Here is a 15238-nt window from a genome sequence, read left to right as displayed (position 1 = left end):
CCAGTGACCTCTGAGGCTCCTTCTCTACTACTGTTAGGCTTTGGGGGACTTAAGAACAAGGCAGCCAAGCACAGGGAGGACAAAGTAAACTTCAAGGCTTGCAGAAGCCCATCTCCCACCCGGGGCTACGACCTGCACGATGGCCAAGCTGGAAGAGTGCAGAGGGCAGGGCCGGGTCTGCCTCCAGGCCTGCTTACCTTTTCCCTGAAGGAAACAGGTATCCAAGTGAATCGGTTCCCCTGCTCCTTTTTCTAGTGAATTCTACCACACCCCACCGATGCTCACCTCCAATCTACTTCGGACCACAGATGCTTCCATGGCAAAAACCCTCTGGGGCCCATTACACTGTTCTAATACACTCACCAGAAAGAATGAGAAAGAAGGAACCAATGAGGCAATGGTTGATATAGAACAGGCATCATACCTGCTAATTCCATTACCTAAATATGATACCCACTAATTCAGCTGAGAAACAGAAAAGAGAAAGCATCACATCACAAATATTAGGACCCCCATTTGGAAATGGACTCACTTGTGGCCTTGTCACCCAGCTCTACTGACCACCCTAAAATCCAAATGTCCCAACAGCCTACAAGGTCCTTGGAGAGGACAGTTATCTCTGCTCACACTTCCAGGACCCTGCCCTCACTCCTGTAGCGAAAAGAAAATGAACTCTGGGTGGGATGGGGGTCAACCTATTTCACACAGTATGACCCGATTTTCCAGGACAGTCCCGGTTAAAAATGCTGCCCACATAAATGCACACAAACTCAAGTGGAACAGGAAAAGGTACTAAAATCTTCTGCCTTCAACCCTTCATAAAACTTGGAACTCAGTCATACTTTAGATTAGTTAGGAGAGACCGATCTCCGTAGAGAAAAACTCAGGCAACGTGGATGGAAAAAGAAAAGCCACAACAACTTTGCACCTGGTTGGTTTTCAGGTTTGCCTCTGGACCAAGAGCAATAAACACTCATCCAGCCCAGGAAGCAGGGAGCAAACCAGAGCCAAGCTGGTGCGCGGCAGGGCAGGAAGGAGCCCCGTGTCCTGTTTCAGCCACCAGGAGAAAACTGACCCCATGGCCAGGAGGCCCCTGAAGGTCCAACAGGACGAGACTAACTGCGGCAATGGAACTGAGAGGCAGTCCTGGGACGACAGCACGTGAACGCACATGTGCTCAACTCACACACGCATGCCCAGGGTCGGTCCCCCACCCATCCCCGCAGGCCCACAGCCTGTTCTGCTTCTCGCTAACTGGCCAAGTGGGACTCCTGTCAGCCTGGAACACAAGGACTTCCTCCCTTGCTACTCACTCTCACCTGTGACGATGCCGCCCAGCAAAGGTCTGGGTTCTCAGGGCCATCCCTCACACACACCCCAAGTTCTTCAAATTCTAGGCTCCCAAAGGAACATCCAAGCACACCGCTGTGCTCGCAGACGACCCAAGTGCAGCCGCGATGAAGGGGCCCTAAGGGAGGCGAGAGGCACGGAGTGGACGTGGAACGACACTCACCATCTCGTCCAGGGCGTAGCGCAGGAGGCCGTGCTCGTAGAGGATGAAGAACCGCCGCTGCCATTTCTGCAACGGAGCATAGAGTGGGTGGTTAGGAGGGAGTCCCCGTGCCTGACAAGCCTATGTCAGATGAATGCCGGCTCCACGCCTTTCACTTCTGGGGCAGATGGCAGGAAAAGAGGGACCCAAGGCATAAGAATGGTAATTTATTAGACAGCCAGAGGAGTCTTTTCTGTATTTCTGTATATTCTGTGTTTTCTATGTACCCAGCACAGAACTTACCACATCACGTGGTGTCAGTTTTTACTTGACGAACTGTATGGCACAGTATGGAATAACCTGAGAATGCCAGGCCCTGATCCCACACTTCTAAAAAAAACCTAGGAAACTGCTATAAAAGGGTTGTTCCAATGACCCACAGGGAATCAGAGACAGGGAAAAGGCAGTCAGGCTCCAGTGTTCACGGAGGATAAGTGAGCAAACAAAGATCAAAAGTGAGGAGGAGGGAGACCCGTAGGAATGACTCTGATGTCCGAGGAGTGATCGATAGCAAAGGGCGCCCCTCTCCACGCTCCACCCAAAGGACAAGCCGTGGGGGCTGGCGGACCCCAAAAGCACTAACAGCAGAACAGAAAGAGCCACAACGGCCAACGCTTTCCTTCTTGTCGGGGGGAAAACATGTCCAGCACAAGAGACTCTTGGTCCCTGAACCCCAGAGATCATCATGGGGATCCATGACCTATTTTGAACATTTCAAAAAGCCCAACAGAATTCATACTTTCATCGGCAATAAGGCCACAAGAACTAAGCTATCACGCCTCTCTGCTTTGGGCCAGAATTATATCATTCGTAATAACGTTTTTCTCATCAGAAGCTGGAAATGGCAATTCTGTATGACCCAGATATAAAACAGGAAAGGGAGCTGCTCCCTGGTTACTGCAGGCATTGGAACACAGTCACCCCTGTCGTCCTTCTGCCTGGATGGCACAGGATGCCCAAATGGCCTTGCAAAGAGGACGTGGAAGGCTGGTCCCATGCTGGGTATCCAGGGAGAGGCCACTTGAAATCTTCCTGAGAAACCTCTTCAAGGCTCCTATTTGGCATCTTTAAAGTCAAAACCCATACGAGAAGTCATCCTAAAGATCCCAGGCATAATGCGAGGTCTGTGGGGCACCACGGCCCCCACCCCAGAGTGTAGCATTGGGGCCAGGGGGGGCAGCAGAGATCAAGAGGCAGAGCAGAGGCTCCCTCGGGGACCAGGGGACAGGAAGGAAGAGGAGCTAGAGCAATTTACAGGGTATGGGCCGCAACACCTGGAAAAGAACACGTGGAAAAGGAAAGATGGTGTTTTAACTAGTCATCCAAAGAGGCCCCCAGGCAGAGGAACAAAGTACTGTTCGGGACAGCGTTGGTTTAATCGTCTCAGTGCTCCAGCGGACCTGGGTGCTCCCGTACTGGGCTGGGGTGCCCAGGAGAGATGGGACCAGAGCAAAGCTGGCCCTCCAGTCCCTCATCCCTTCACTAGTGCTCATCTGCTGATCCCCTCACCTGGGAGGAGAGATGAGGCAAGGAGGGAAGGAGCTAACCGGAAGCCTAATTAGCATAATGCAAATGTTTGCTGAACTGCTATTCTGCTTTTTACATTTAACTGTTTCTGGAGTCAAGCTGACCCAAGAAACAGGAGGCACCAGGTGACAGCAGCTCCTTTTCAAGGGTGGCATAACTAGGATCATGGAGACTTTTCCTGTTGGACCTACAAGTCTGCCGAATGGGGGTTCCCTGCTGATCCTGCCATCCCACGACCCATTGTTTAACTCCCCATCTCCCTTCCCCACTCCCTCGACTTGCCCCTAGAAGGGTCCCTCTGGAGCTCCTCCCACTTCGAAAATTCATTCTGAGAACCTTACCCGAGACCGATGTACTGGATTGTCAAAGTCAGTCCCATCTGGAGCCAGGAGCAGCCAGCCACCATAAATAGGTTTTGCCTGGAGGAGAAAAAAGAGGGCAGAGGTCATCAGTGCCTTGGACCGGAGAGAGAACAGGTTCAGTGGTCAAGCTGAAGATAAGCACTCACTGAAACCAGAAGTCACCCCTGCTTAGCACACACCAGGCATCTCATTCCCCAGGCCGAGTCTCCAAGAAAGACGTTTGTGACCAAGAAGCTCCCGGGAGGTCTGCAGAATCTGGTGTGCAGCAGGTAACACGAAACCCAGCAGAACCCTGAAAACCTGGAGAGCACACGGACTCCTAAGAAACACATGCCTCCCTCAAGTTCTTGATCAAGCCACCACGGTCAGGAAACAATGGTATTTTCAATCACCAGGTGAGTGTAATGCGTGCTGGGTACTAGGTGTTATCATGCAAACAACAGAGTCAAAAGTCCTCATTCTAATGATACAAAAAGGCCTGGGAGAAGAGACACCGCTTTAGTGATCCCGGCTAACACTGGCCAAAGAATCACCAACTTCCCGGCTAGGTGACATTGGGCTGAAAACTGCTGGGTTTCAATTCTCCCACGTGGAAGGTGGGGGTGATGATAACTGCATCTATACCTCACGAGACTCACGTGAGGACTGATGAGGTAACGTAAGTAAGACAGCACAGGAATACAAAATGGTGCAGCCACCGTGGAAAAATCTGGCAGGTCCTCAAAGAGTTAAACACAGAATTCCACACGACCCAGGACTCCACTCCTAGCTATATACACCCAAGGAAACTAGAAGCAGGTGCTCAAATAAAACTTGGACATGAACGTTCACAGCAGCACTCCTCACAATTGCCAAAAGGCAGAAACAGCCCCAATGCCCAGCAACACGTGAACGGATAAACAAAACGTGGCCTATCCATACAACAGAGTATTAGTAATACAAGGGCATGAAGCACTGGCACATTCTACAACAGGGACGAACACTGAAAACACGCTAAGTGAGAGAACACAAACACAGAAGACCACACTTTGTATGATTCCATGTACATGAAATATCCAGAAGAGCTAAATCCACACAAACAGAAGGCAGATTAATGGTCGCCAGGACATGGAGGGAGCAGGAAAGGGAAGTGACGGCTAACAGGTATGGGGTTTATTTTTTTAAAAAAACGTTTATCTTCTTTGGGACAGAGACAAAGTGAGCTCAGGAGTGCAAGCAGGGGAGGGGCAGAGAGACAGGGAGACAGAGGCTCTGAAGCAGGCTCGGCACTGACAGCACAGAGCCCGATGCGGGGCCCGGACTCACAAACAGCGAGATCATGACCTGAGCCAAAGTTGGACGCTTATCGGACTGACCCACCCAGGCGCCCCATTCTGACTGGTACGGGGTTTCTTTTTGAGGGTGATGAAAATGTTCTGTAATTAGGAAGTGGAGATAGATGAACGACCTGGTGAATATGCTAAAAACTACTCAACTGTGCACTTTAAAAGGGTGAATTTTTTTTTTTTTTAACGTTTATTTATTTTTGAGACAGAGAGAGACAGAGCATGAACGGGGGAGGGTCAGAGAGAGGGAGAAACAGAATCTGAAACAGGCTCCAGGCTCTGAGCTATCAGCACAGAGCCCGACGTGGGGCTCGAACTCATGGACCGCGAGATCATGACCTGAGCCGAAGTCGGCCGCTTAACCGACTGAGCCACCCAGGCGCCCCAAGAGGGTGAATTTTATAATATGTAAATTGTATCTCCAAAAAAATTGTATGAGAAAAAGCCCACTAAGCACAGCATTTGGCCTGTAAGTGCATAATAAGCATTAGCTATTCATTTTTTTATGAAGAGTTCCCCCAGCCCCCAACACCCTGACAGTAGGAACTCAACATGAGTTAAAAGATCTAGACAGACACTCTGGCTCCACGTCCCTTTTCAGCCATACCCAGCTGGCAAAGAGCAGCTGGAAAAGGCACAACCAAGCCAATTTGTCCACTACCCTTTGGGGGGCAGTAACACAAATTAAAACCCAAACCCCTACACCCGTGACTAATCTCTGGGAAAGCCTTAGGGGTCCTCTTAACATGCTTTTTATTCAACACTTTCCAAACTGGACGCCCTGTCTGTCACACCACCTCATTTTATAGCTGTGGAATCTGTGACTCAAGAGAGGGAAGGTCACTTGCCAGAGGTCACACAGCATTCCAGGGTAAGCCAAGAACCTCCCCCTTTCTTGGCTTCTGCAGGGTCCTCAAGGCCCCCAGGGGAAGCTCTGGCTTTTCCTCATGAAAGTGAACAAAGTAGGTTAAGAGGGGCTTCAGGCAAGGGGCATGGAGTGGGCTGAAGAAAGGGAGTGAGGGACTGGCTTTGATGAAACACAGGAGGTGGGTGCTGGCAGAGAACCAGGGGTTAGAGGGACACGACCCAGGAGGGCCACGGGGGAGGTGGAATGAAATTCTGCCTCGGAAAGCACAAGCAAGGAGAGTAAGGTCTGTTTTCTCAGCAAACACGAGCAGCGCCCAGCCATTCCCTAAGCCGGCAAGCAAACCACTCAGGAATATGCACACACAGGATGGATGGGTCAGGGCCAGGGGGGGATCCTGGGCCAGGTGATTTCGCTTCTTGGACGGCAGTTCCCTGACGTGTGAATTCAGGAGGCTGGACAACGATCCCGTCTGGTTTTGACTGCATGCCACTCTCCTACTCTCTGGCTGCAGGGCTTTGGGGTGAACTCCTATCATAGCTACATCTACCTGCACTTTCCCCGAAAGGAGCAGTGGGAGACCGGAGGTCCCCTCAGATCCTGGCCCGCTCCTACCACAAACCCATCACTGGCACCGTTATTCACTCAACACTTACTCGAACCTACTGTGTGCTGGCCCCGTGCACCGTATGCCAGGGAGACTGGCAGCACCCGCCTCACTTTGCCACGTCCTTCTTGCTACAGACCACCCAAAGGGGACCCTTCCAGGTGGGCAGGCTGTCCCGAAAAGTGGGAAGGCTGGGCCAATGGAGGACACAGGGCAGGAAAACAAGTGCTTTACAGGAAGAGCAAGCTGGGAAGCAGGTAACGTTCCATCAGGAGCATTTACCAAGGCAAATCCATAGGGACAGAAAGCAGACTAGTGGCTGCCTAGGGCTGAGGGGATGGAAGGACTAGGGGGTGACAGCTAAGGGATAAAGCGTTTCTTTTTGGGATGACGAAAATGTGCTAAAATTGATTTTGGTGATGGATGCACATCTCTGGGAATATACTGCAAATCATCAAACTGTGTACACTTCAAATGGGTCACCTGTACGGTATGTGAATTTTATCTCAATAAAGTCGTTAAAAATCATTTCCCAGTGTCAGGCAGTGGGGAAGCAGAGATACATAAGAGACTGCTCCTACCATCATAGCTGCATAGTCCTAAGTAAACGTAAACTAGTGAGTCATCCTCCCAAACCTTGGGAGGGGCAGAGGAGGGGGCATCAGTATGTGAGTTTTCAAGTGACTCTTGCCCCCGGCCCCTGGCCATATTTGGGGAAACTCCATTCAAAGACACCAGGACAAAGGCTTAAAAGGGCAATGACCCCAGTCCACGGGTTTGTAGAAGAGGAGCCAGAACATGCCAGACAGAGCCTAGAGAAGGAGCCAGAGGCAGCAGGCACAGACCTGACAGGGTAGGGGTGCAACAAGGAGCTCCTAAAAGGGTTGACTTGGTACCTGGAGCTGGATGCCACCAACCTCCAGGTGTCCACTGTGCAATCCTAGGGTCATCAGGAGACAGGAAGGCACCCGCCACCCTACACTGCCATCCAAGTGAGCAAACAGGAGGTAGGGCGGGAGCAACCGTGACGGAGGTGAGGGCCCCCCCTTCCCCCCACCCCCACAGAAGTGTGGCCTGGGGTGGAGAAGACTCTCTGGGGACAGGCATAGTCAAAGCAAAGGCATAGGGGTGGAACGAGTGCGTCTGTGGGGATGGAGAGGAGGAGCCAATCTAACAGCACAAATCCCTCCTTAAAACTCTCAGGCATCTCTTACTGCCAACATCGAGACTAACCGATGCCACACACCGGAATACCCCACTCTTTGATCTTCTTTCCCGGATAACCCATGGTCCTGACTCGGCCACCCGGCTCTTCGTCCTGCAGGCACGGGAAAGGCATCCCAGGAAGCCCGACCGCTTCTCCCATGATTTCTCTGACAGCAGACCCAGCCACATCAGTATGTCCTTAGTGCCACCAGAGCCGCTCTTGTAAGGCAGCATTCCTGCCTCTCTGGCCTCATCTGCTTTGCTGGGGCTGGGCCTCCGACAGGCTGGAAGGCATTCTCTTTCTGAGAGCCCCATAATAACCTGAAACGCAGATTTTGAAACCGACAACCCTAAAGGAGCTGGCACAGGGGAGTGAGCTCTAGCAACTCAGTGGTATCCTAGCTTTGACGTTGCTTCCTGGCTGGGGCACAGGGGCGGGGGTGGGGAAGAGGGCGAAGGGGAGAGGCAGGTATTGTCGATACTGAGGATCCAAGATGCGCTGCAAGGACCCAAAGGAAGGGACTGAGTTGTGTTTCAAGCAGGCCACCCATGCTTCAAGAGGAAGCATACTGGTCCAAACCCCATTAATAGTCATGACGGGAGAGTGTCCCCCTGAGCTCTTTCTCTTCTCATTAAACTCAGCCTTCCCTCACAGATCCAGTAAACCAGAGGCCGCACTTCTGGCTGGTCTCTAGGGAGAGGCTGTTGGTGGTCTGGCACACTCCTCAACCATAAGCCCTTTCAAAAATGGTTACTTGAAACTTGTGCTTCCTGGGAAGCAGGTAAGACGTTAATTTGCCCTATTCCTCTTACTAAGTACAAGTAAAACCCTGGACACTGCATATAAGAAAAACATAAGGCTCCGCAAGGTGGAGAGAAAGTGGCAGAGAAGGGGGCTGGGGACTTTGAGACCTAAAAACAACATGGAGACGTGTGCCCTTGGGTTCTCTTTTTGTCTCACCGTCCCAGACCAGGCATTAGAAGAATGAGCAACCTGGAAATGCCAACAGGCACAAACAAAAGCCCCAATAAAAGCTGCTCTCTCTAGCTGAAGAACCAGGGAAGGAAGAACCTGGTAAGACAGAAAATTCTTAGATTATAACTGCCCTATTCCAGCCAGACATGACGGGAAAGCCTCAGCCTAGCCCCATGCCAGCAAAGGCTTCCACCTTGCCAGCAAAGAGGTGACCCCACCACCCCTATCAGGAAGGTGTCGGGAAGCCAGGCAGGGAGCTGGGATTTTTCACCCCCACCCAGCAGTAACAAGGCCCCCTCCCTCACCCTGGTGGGGTGGAGTCAGAGGAAGCCATGTGGGGAGCTGAACTCTCACTCCAGCTCTGCAGGAACAAGGAACCTCTTGCCTCAGGTGTCAGTGGAGGCCAAGGGGAGAGCCTAGACTTCTACTTACACCTAAAAGATGTTAGCACCCGCCCCTACATACCCACTGGAGTAGTGTCTGAAAGAGCCTACTGAAAGACAAGGGTCAAACACAATCCACAGTCACCTAAAACAACACAAAAATGTCCAGGTTTCAATTGAAAAATCTCCAGCATCCTAAGAACCAGAAGAGTCACAAACTGAATAAACAAAGACAACAGTGTCCAACTCTTGATTTCAGCACAGGTCACAATCTCACGGTTCGTGAGATGGAGCCGCGCACTGGGCTCTGTGCTGACAGTCAGGAGCCTCCTTAGGATTCTCCCTCTCCCCCTCTCTCTGCCCCTCCCCTGCTGAGCGTGCTAGCATGCTCTCTCTCGCTCTCGCTCTCTCTCTCTCTCTCAATATAAATTATAAATAAACTTTAAAAAACAAAAGAAAGGAAATGATAAAATAAGGAAACTTGGATCATCATAAAAGAACACAGTAAGCAAAAATACATGAAATTAGGCTTCCCCTCTCTTGAGTTTTCTACATTGTGTTTGATGACTGAAGCAAAATTATAACACTGTCTAATGTGGTTCTAAATCACATAGAGGAAATATTTAAGACAGTTACCTACAGAAGGGGAAAAGGTGTAAAAAGAAGTACTACCTGTCCTTCAACTGGTAAAATGACACCCCCAGTAGACTGTGACACCACCAGTGATGAGCTGTGTACACAATGTAATGCCAGGAGCAATTACTGAAAATCTACACTGAATAGAATCACCACATATAAATCATGAAATTTATCACTAAAAAAAAAAGTTGAAGAAGAAAGAGAAATAATAATCAAAGAGAACATACAGGAAACAAAAAATAATATGGCCTAACATATCAATAATTACATTAAATGTAAATGACCTAAATACAGCTAAAGGAGACAAAGATTTTTTTCAAATGACCCAACTACATACTATAAGAAATTTACTGCATATATAATGATACAAGTGGGCTGAAAGTAAAAGAATGGAAAAGATACATCTTGCAAATATTAATCAAAGGACAGCAGAATTGCTATATTAGTATCAGATTAGAATAAAGAAAATAACCAGAGACAGAAACATCATATGGTGACAAAAGGATCACTTCCACGGGGCGCCTGGGTGGCGCAGTCGGTTAAGCGTCCGACTTCAGCCAGGTCACGATCTCGCGGTCCGTGAGTTCGAGCCCCGCGTCAGGCTCTGGGCTGATGGCTCGGAGCCTGGAGCCTGTCTCCCTCTCTCTGCCCCTCCCCCGTTCATGCTCTGTCTCTCTCTGTCCCAAAAATAAATAAAAAACGTTGAAAAAAAAAAAAAAAAAATAAAAAAAAAAAAAAAAAAAAAAGGATCACTTCCACAAGACAAAGCAATCCTAAATGTATATGCACCAAATAACAAAACTGCAAAGTAATGTGAAGCAAAAACTTCACAGAACTGAAAGGAGAAATAAATCCACAATTATAGTCAGAGACTTCAACACTCCTCTCTCAACAACTGACAAACAAATTAAAAAATCAGCAAGAATACAGAAGAAATCAACACCACCACCAACCAACGGAATCTAATCGACAATTATTAGAACAATCCACTAAACAACGGCAGAACATGCCTTTTTTTAAGTGACCACAGAATGGCTACCATGATAGATCACATCCTGGGCCATAAAACAAGTCTCAATAGATCAAAGAACTGAAATCATAGAGTATGTTCTTTGACCACAATGAAAGGTAACAGGAAATCTCCAAACATCTGGAAGCTAAACAATATACTTCTTAATAATCCATGGGTCAAGGAAGAAACCTTAAAGAAAAATGTTAAAAGTAACATATCAAAATTTATAGGACACAACTAAAACAGTCCTGAGAAGGAAGGTTGTAACATTAAAATGCTTACATTAGAAAGAAGGAAAAGTTTCCAATCAATAAGCTCCCACCTCAAGAACCTAGAAAAAGACGTATAATATATACCCAAAGAAAGAAGGACATAAAGAACAGAAATAATTAAATTGAAACAGAAAAACAGTAAAATCAATGAAACAAAGAGCTGGTTCTTTGAAAAGATAAAAAAATTGACAAACTTCTGGCAAGCCTGATGAAGAAAAAGGCATAAATTAAAATCAAGATTCAAATAGGAAATATCACTACAGATCCTACACACATAAAAAAAAAATAATATGAAAAACTCTACAAGCATTAATTTGACAATTTAGATGAAATAGACCAATTTCTTAAAATCACAGATAATCTGAATGATCCTCTATTAGGGAAATTGACATATAATTTTAAAACTCCCAAAAAAGAGGGGTACCTGGGTGGCTCAGTCGGTGAAGTGTCTGACTCTTGGTTTTGGCTCAGGTCATGATCTCACAGTTTGTGGGTTCAAGACCCGCATCGGGTTCTGTGCTGATAGCTCAGAGCCTAGAGCCTGCTTTGGATTCTGTAGCTCCCTCTGTCTCTGGACCTTCCCCTGCTCACACTCTGTCTCTGTCTCTCAAAAATAAATAAATGTTGAAAAATAAAAAATAAAAAAAACTCCCAAAAAAGACATCTCCAGGCCTGGATGGTTTCATCAGGGAATCACAAGTGTTCAAAGAAGAATTAACACCATAGTCTTTTCCACAAAACAGAAGAGGAAGAAACACTTTCCAATTCATTTTATGAAGGTAGTATTAACCTGATACCAAAATCAGTAACATTATCAAACAAAAAAACAAAAACAAAAAAACCCACAACTATAGATCAAAATCCCTCATGAATATGGATACAAAAATCAACAAAATATTAGCAAATGAATTCAGCAAAAAAATTAAAGAATTATATACCATGACCAAGTGAGGTTTATTCCAGGTATGCAAGACTGGTTCAATATTTGAAAACTCAGTCAATATAATCCACTATATTAACAGGCTAAAGAAAAACTATGATCACATCAATTAATGTAGAAAAAGCGTTTGACAAAATTCGATACCTATTCATGACGGAAGGGAATTTCCTCAACTGACAAAGAGCATCTATAAAAACCTACAGCTAACAGTATACTTAAGGTAAATGAGAGATGAAATGCTTTCCTTCTAGGATCAGGAACTAGACAATGATGTCCACTCTCAGAACTATAGTGCTAGAGGGGCGCCTGGGTGGCTCAGTCGGTTGAGTGTCCGACTTCAGCTCAGGTCATGATCTCATGGTTCGTGAGTTCAAGCCCCGGGTCGAGCTCTGTGCTGACAGCTCAGAGACTGGAGCCTGTTTCGGATTCTGTGTCTCCCTCTCTCTCTCTGACCCTCCCCTGCTCATGCTCTGTCTCTCTCTGTCTCAAAAATAAATAAATGTTAAAAAAAAAAAAAAAAACTACAGTGCTAGAATTTCTAGCCAGTGCATTAAGGCAAGAAAAGGAAACAGAAAGCATATAGATCGAAAGAAGAAATAAAATGTTTACACATGAGACAATTTTCTATGTAGAAAAACATGAAACGTATTTTTAAAAACTCCTAGAGCTAATAAGTGAGTTCAACAAGGATGCAGGGTATAAGATCAGGATACAAAAATCAATTGTATTTCTATATATACTAGCAGTGAATATATGGACACCAAAATTAAAAATATAATACCATTTACAATCACTTAAAATAATGAAACACTTAGGTGTAAATCTAACAAAGCATGTACAAGATTTGCATGCTAAAAACTACACAACACTGATGAAAGAAACCAAAGAAGATCTTAAAAAATGGAAAGACCTATTATGTTCATAGACTGGAAGATTCTAAGATGTCAATTCTCTCCAAATTGATATACAGAATTAATGCAATCACTAATCAAAAGCTCAGTAAGACTTGTAAATATAGACAAGATTACTCTGAAACTTATACGGAAAGTCAAAGGAACGAGAATAGTTCTTTAAAAATTAAAAAAAGAATAAAGAAGGAGGAATTCACCTACTCAATTACATGATTTATTACAAATCCACAGTATTCAAGACTGTTATATTAGTGGAAGGTGAGACACATAGATCAATGGAACAGAAGAGAGAACCCAGAAATAGACCCACCCAAATATGTCCAAACTAATTTTTGAAAATGGTGCTAAAGCAATTCGACGGAGGAGAGACAGCCTTTTGACGAAGGTGCTGGATGGAGCAACTGGACATCCACAGGCAAAAAAATAAATAAAGTTCAATCTTCTATAAAAATGTACTCAAAATGAAACACAAACTTAAACTAGCAAATTGGACTTCATTAAAATTACAAACTTTTGCTGTACAAAAGGCCCTACCAGGAGGGTGAAAAGATAACCCCACAGAGTGGGATAAAAATATTTGAAAACCACATAGCTAACAAAGTATAGTATATAAAGACCACTCAAAACTCAATAGTAAAAAAAAAAACAATCCGTTGGGGCTCCTGGGTAGCTCAACTGGTTAAGCATCCGACTCTTGATTTCAGTTCAGGTCATGATCTCACGATTCATGAGATCGAGACCTGCATCGGGCTCCACACTGACAGTGTAGAGCCTGCTTGGGATTCTCTCTGCCTCTCCCAGGCTCATTCTCTCTCTCTCTCTCTCTCTCTCTCTCTCTCTCTCTCTCTCAAAAAATAAACTTTAAAAATCAAAACCAAAACAAACAAAAAAACCCGAAATGATCTGTTTGGAACCATGGGCAATAATACACACTTATCAGAATGGCTAAAATTAAAAATGGTGACAATACCGGGGCGCCTGCCTGGGTGGCTCAGCCAGTTGAGCGTCCGACTTTGGCTCAGGTCATGACCTCACAGTTTGTGAGTTTGAGCCCCGCATCGGGCTCTGTGCTGACAGCTCAGAGCCTGGAGCCTGCTTCGGATTCTACGTCTCCCTCTCTCTGTGCTCCTCCCCTGCTCGTGCTCTGTCTCTCTCTCAAAAGTAAATAAACATTAAAAAAAAAAATTGGTGACAATACCAAATGCTGGCAAGAATGTGAAGTCTATCACTCACACATTACTGGAGGCAACGTGAAACGGTACAGACACTATAAAAAAGCTTAGTGGTTTCTTAAAAAAATAAGCATGCAATTACCACGTGATCCAGGAATTGCACACCTGGGTATTTATTCCAGAAAAATAAAAATTCGCATCCCACAAAAACTGTACATTTATGAATGGTTATAGAAGCTTTATCTGTAATAGACAAAAATTGGAAAACCAGATGTCCTTCTGATGGCTGGTAAAAGAAACTGGTACAGAGGCGCCCAGGTGGTTTAGTCAGTTAAAGCCTCCGACTCTTGATCTCAGCTCAGGTGTTGATCTCAGACTCATGTGTTCAAGCCCTGAGTTGGGCATGGAGCCTACTTAAAACAAAAACAAAAAAACAGAAACAAAAACCGGTACATAAATACCACGGAATACTAGTCTGCAGTAAAAAGGAACAAACTTGATATATACAATCTGGGTGAATCTCCAAAGAATTATGATGGGTGCGGGGCGGGGGGGGCGGGGGGGGGGAGGAGGGGAACAGTTCTGAAAGGCTACATGTTATGTTAATTCCATTTACATGAAATTCTTGAAATGTGCAATTTATAGAAATGGAGAACAGATTCATGGCTGCCAGGGGTTAAGAGACAGTGGTAGTGGGAGGCAGGAGGCTTGACTGTGAGGGACATGCAGGGATAGAAATGCCTTGCATCTTGACTCCATCAATGTCAATATCCTGGTTCTGACATTGTACTATAATTTTACAAGATGTCACCACTGGGGAAAACTGGGTAAAGTGTAGGTAGGATTGCTCTGTGTTATTTGTTACAACTACATGGGAAACGACATTTATCTCAAAATAAAAAGTTCCATTAAAAAAAAAATAGATACACCTGTTACTTCCTGCATACTTCCCGTCCACCCACATACAGGCATTTAGCCCTGGAAAGGGACCCTCCACAGCCCTGGAGCACAAAGGCTCCAGCCATGAAGACCTCTGTAGTCCACAAGCGTCTTCCCCAGCCAGGATGGTCCTCCATGGCCCTCAGCTGTGCTGCACGAGCTCCAGTGGCCTTTCCAAAGCTTCTCCCGGAGGCCACACACACCCACATGCGTACGCCCTCTTGGGCCTGTCTACTTGACCGTGGCGAGGTTCTTCTGCCCCTTTCCCTCTCACCATCCTCCGGGCAGTTCTGGGTTACATCAGGGAAAGCCCAACTATCTCAACTCAGGCCAAGTGGGCAGGCTACAGGCAGCGGAAGACGCAAATGTCCCGGCCTGCTTTACACAGCATTGTCAAGCTGCCACACTGATGCTTCCCAGAAACATACAGGCCTCTGGACACAGCCGTCTGATCACAATCAGCTCCAAGGCATCCAGAACATTACATGCTCGGCTCTCGGCAACACGTGGCCTGTCTGAGGCTAAAAGAGCAGGGAAGTCAGTGATGGAT

The 15238-nt window shown here is 46.5% G+C and overlaps 1 protein-coding gene across 9 annotated transcripts in view; it reads right to left on the bottom strand.

Annotated features, from left to right (window-relative positions):
- MPRIP (myosin phosphatase Rho interacting protein) overlaps positions 1–15238 on the bottom strand; it is a 329117-nt gene that overhangs the window by 117319 nt on the left and 196560 nt on the right. For 7 of the 9 annotated variants that reach the window (XM_049637982.1, XM_049637986.1, XM_049637985.1 and 4 more), the window contains exons 2-3: positions 3421–3498; positions 1514–1579 (exon numbers count right to left, since the gene is read on the bottom strand). The exons of 1 other annotated variant lie outside the window; for it this stretch is intronic. In XM_049637982.1, coding sequence (XP_049493939.1) covers positions 1514–1579; positions 3421–3498 — 144 coding nt within the window. Of the gene's footprint in view, positions 1–1513; positions 1580–3420; positions 3502–15238 lie in introns of those variants that run through there. One more of the 9 variants, XM_049637988.1, reaches the window with a different exon arrangement.

This window comes from Panthera uncia, chromosome E1 (assembly GCF_023721935.1).
Source record: "Panthera uncia isolate 11264 chromosome E1, Puncia_PCG_1.0, whole genome shotgun sequence".
Lineage (NCBI taxonomy): Eukaryota > Metazoa > Chordata > Mammalia > Carnivora > Felidae > Panthera > Panthera uncia.
This window is presented reverse-complemented; position numbering and strand designations above follow the sequence as displayed.